General features: G+C 42.3%; 1 protein-coding gene across 1 annotated transcript; it reads left to right on the top strand.

Moving 5' to 3' along the window:
* Positions 1-2,219: 2,219 nt before the first annotated feature.
* Positions 2,220-3,668, top strand: LOC311053456 (zinc finger protein RFP-like; the record flags this gene model as incomplete). The annotated part of the gene is made up of 1 exon (XM_084068990.1): positions 2,220-3,668. The coding sequence occupies one exon, from the start codon at positions 2,220-2,222 to the stop codon at positions 3,666-3,668; it is 1,449 nt and encodes a 482-aa protein (XP_083925116.1).
* Positions 3,669-4,163: the final 495 nt, after the last annotated feature.

Below are 4,163 nucleotides of genomic sequence, written 5' to 3'. Positions count from 1 at the left end.
ATTGATAGTAAGGAACCAAATGGACCCTTACTGATCGGTAACTCTGAGGGTGTACAAAATTAGCCTGGCATGGCTAGACTAATGTCACTGCGTATAGATATTAGTCTGGAATCTCTGTGTGGAACCTACATTTCCGAGGGGAAAATAAACAAAATGGCTCTGGTGATAAACCCGCCCCATATTTGCATACTGGGCCCTGACTGGTCCCTCACAACTTCGGAGGGAGAGAAATCCAATCTCTATTGAGAGGGGCCAGACCTAATCTGCCACGGGCATTATTATTATGTTTTTGCAATGGCAGATTCGTCTGAAACCAGGCTAGTACAAAATGGAACCAAATGGACCCTTACATGTCTGTAACTCTGAGGGTGTACAACTCTGTAAGAGTGTACAAATGGAACACTCTTATAGAACTAAATGGTAGCCTGGCATGGCCAGACTAATATCACTGTTACGGACCCATTTGGTTCCATTTGTACACTCTCAGAGTTAATGGGGGTCTGTCTGTGGCCTAATGCAATACCAAACTGGGGTTCCTTGAAATGAAAAGGTTTTGGAAATATACTAACTTTAGAGGTTTAATTTCAGGCAGGGTGGTCTGCTTGTTAGACAACACTGAACTCACAACTCACAACCACTGTAAAAAAAAGAAAGAAAAAAAATGGTTCTGCTAAGGTAAAATGCCACATAAAATATACTAATTTATCTTCATAATATTAATAATAATAATAATAATAATACTACTACTACTAATAATAATAATAATAATAATAATAATAATAATACAATTTTACAAGACAGGGGCACTTAAAAAGAGAAACGATAAAGTTCAAATAACTAACCGTGTGTAAATGACAAAGTCACCCTTCAGTGGAAGCCAGTTCAGGTTGTGTGCAACTTCTACAGTGCAGAGGTGAAAGGTCAAATCCTCACAACGTGCCCTTGAGCCCCTGCCTCCTGTTCACTCATTCTACGTTGTTCTGGATTAGGGCTCCAACTACTGGTTATTTTATTAGCAATTCTTCTATTAATTACTTTTTCAATTCATTGAATAATCGAGAAGCATGTTCTTTATATATCAATGAATGGACATGAATTATATATATAATATCCTAGCAGATTTTGTATTTATTTTTATAACTGACTTTATCTGATAACCACCAAGCCGTATTTCATACTTTGTCATAAATTTGTCACGCAAAAATAGCCAGTCTACAAGCTCACAACGCGCCACATCGCAATGTATAAAAATACAAAACTACAAAAATTGCCAATATCTCTGCCTGTCCGTCCTCTGTGTTCGTCCAATTATGGAGATGACTGATGTCATAGTACTGACATCAGCCCTATCATAGCCTAGTCATGGACTGCCCTCCAAGCACTATAACAGGAGAACAAAGTTATATGTCTGTTTACTGCCCCATAGTTTTTCTTATCTGAGTTTTTCTAATAAAGTCCCCCCCCCCCTATACACACATGTAAAGCGTCTTTGAGTACTTAGAACACTGTCAGAGTGAGGTAAGACGGGAACCATGAAATGGCTGCATGGCTGATACATAATTGGCAGATAGGACAGATAGGACATTTATATAGACAGGAGGGATATGACATAGGACACTTATACAGACAGGAGGGATAGGACACTCACACAGACAGAACGGAAGAGGACACTTACCCAGACAGGTTGGATAGGACACTTACATATACAAGAGGGATAGCGACCTATAAATACATGTGTCACTGTGATAAGCCAGATTCCAATACCGAAAATCCGGCCACTTCGAACCGGCCACTTCGAACCGGAAGTAGTCAAGTAGTCGCGGTCCAATTGTTCCTATCTGTCTTATTGGACAGATAGGACAGATAGGACACTTATATAGACAGGAGGGATATGACACTTACATAGACAGGACGGATAGGACAGGAGGGATAGGACACTTACACAGACAGGACGGAAGAGGACACTTACCCAGACAGGATGGATAGGACACTTACATATACAAGAGGGATAGCGACCTTCGCGACCTTCGAACCAACACAAGTCTTCTGGCGGAGAGTTGTGCTCCGAGGAGCACTTTTTCTAGTTATCATTATTATTAGTGACACACATCTCTGTGAGGACGTTGCAAAGTGTGACGTCAGTGTGACGTGGTCAATTTTATAAATAAAAGTAACTTGATTTGAGAGCAGAAGTCTTCGTCGATACTTCAATGTCAGCGATGGCTGATCAGTTTAAGATGTCTCAGCGGCAGCCTGCTAAGCCAGATGACGTCTCCTGTGACATCTGTGTTGAGACCAAACTCAAAGCCCTGAAGTCCTGCCTGGTGTGTCTGGCCTCCTTCTGTGACACTCACCTGGAGCCTCACCAGAGGGTCACATCGTTTAAACGACACAGACTGATCGAACCTGTGAAGAACCTGGAAGACTTGCGTATGTGTCAGAAACATGACAGACCTCTGGAGCTGTTCTGTAAGACTGACCACACGTGTGTTTGTCAGCTCTGCACCGAGTCAGACCACAAGTTACATCAAATCGTATCTCTGGAAGAAGAATGTGAAGGAAAGAAGGCAGAGCTGGGAAAGACAGAGGCTGAGGTTCAGCGCATGATCCAGGAGAGACAAGTGAACATTCACGAGCTTAAACACTCTGTAGAACTCAGCAAGAAAGACGTAGACACAGAGATAGAGGACACATTCATGCAGGTCTTCCCTGCTCTGATGAACCGTATTGAAAAGCATAAAACAACGGCGAAACAGGCTGAAGACATCACTAAAGATATGCAACAAGAAATCACGGAGTTAAAGAAGAGAAGCTCTGAGCTGAAGCAGCTCTCGCGCACCGAAGACCACCTCCACCTTCTCCAGAACTTCAGGTCCACCAACACCCCTCCACCCACCAAGGACTGGACAAAGGTCATTGTCCATCAGTCTTCAGATGCAGGGTTTGTGAGGACAACTGTGCATCAGCTGGAGAAGACGGGTGACTTCCTTCAAGAGGAGAAGCTGTGCGATGCTGAGCTGAGGAGGATCCAGCAATATGCAGTGGATGTAACTTTAGACAATGATACAGCAAATGCCTGGCTCATCCTGTCTGAGGATGGAAAACAAGTGAATCATGGAGGCATTAGGAAGAATCTCCCAGACAACACAGAGAGATTTTATTGTTTGTGTGTCTTAGGTAAACAAAGTTTCTCCTCAGGAAGGTTTTACTATGAGGTTCAGGTAAAAGATAAGAATCACTGGACTTTAGGTGTGGCCAGAGAGTCCATCAACAGAAAAGGGCAAATCATACTGGGACCTGACAATGGTTACTGGACTATACGGTTGAGGAATGGAAATGAGTACGAGGCTCATGCTGGCCCTGCTGTCCTCCTCCCAGTAAGAGAGAAGCTCCAGAAAGTGGGAGTGTTTGTGGATTATGAGGAGGGTCTGGTCTCCTTTTATAATGTGGAGGCCGGAGTTCATCTCTACTCTTTCACTGGCTGCACCTTCACTGAGAAACTCTATCCATACTTCAATCCTGGTAATGGTATAAACTCTGCTCCTCTGATCATCTCTCCTGTCAACTCCAACTTCAACTTTAACTTTAACTTTGTTGTCACATCACCGGGTTACAGATGTAGAAAAGTGGGAGAAATTATCTTTCGTACAAGCTCCCATCATTTGTAGTTTTCAGGAAAGGGAAGAAGAATGGACATAATAGAAAGAAAGGAAAGCAGATATTCAGATATTGACAGCCTCACCAAATTTAACATGGAGGTGCATTCCCAATCAGGAGCGCGTCTTCATTTTTGGCGCAGATTGGATAAAAAAACTGTTTCAAAAGGTTGTTTCAACCAGTCGATACATTGTTCCATTCCATCGGAACTACAGAAATATGTAGGGACACCAGGACTATCTTTACATTTTTATACAATGTTCAGAAAAGGGTAAGAATTGGACATTTTCGCCGGACTCGAAACAGATCGTAATGCAGTGAGACCTCATCTTTGGTCAGTTGGTCACATACTGGCCTAGTGAGGCAGTAAGGTCAAAATGATGATACATGTCCATATAAAATGTGCATAAAAATATATTTTGTGTTGTAAAACTCATGCTGAAACATTTGAAAGTGTTAATTGTTATCCAGTCAAATGAGTTATTTATCAGGGAGGCTGAACACTT

Source organism: Gymnoscopelus microlampas (genome assembly GCF_963454915.1).
Source record: "Gymnoscopelus microlampas genome assembly, chromosome: 2".
Classification (NCBI taxonomy): Eukaryota; Metazoa; Chordata; class Actinopteri; order Myctophiformes; family Myctophidae; genus Gymnoscopelus; species Gymnoscopelus microlampas.
This window is presented reverse-complemented; position numbering and strand designations above follow the sequence as displayed.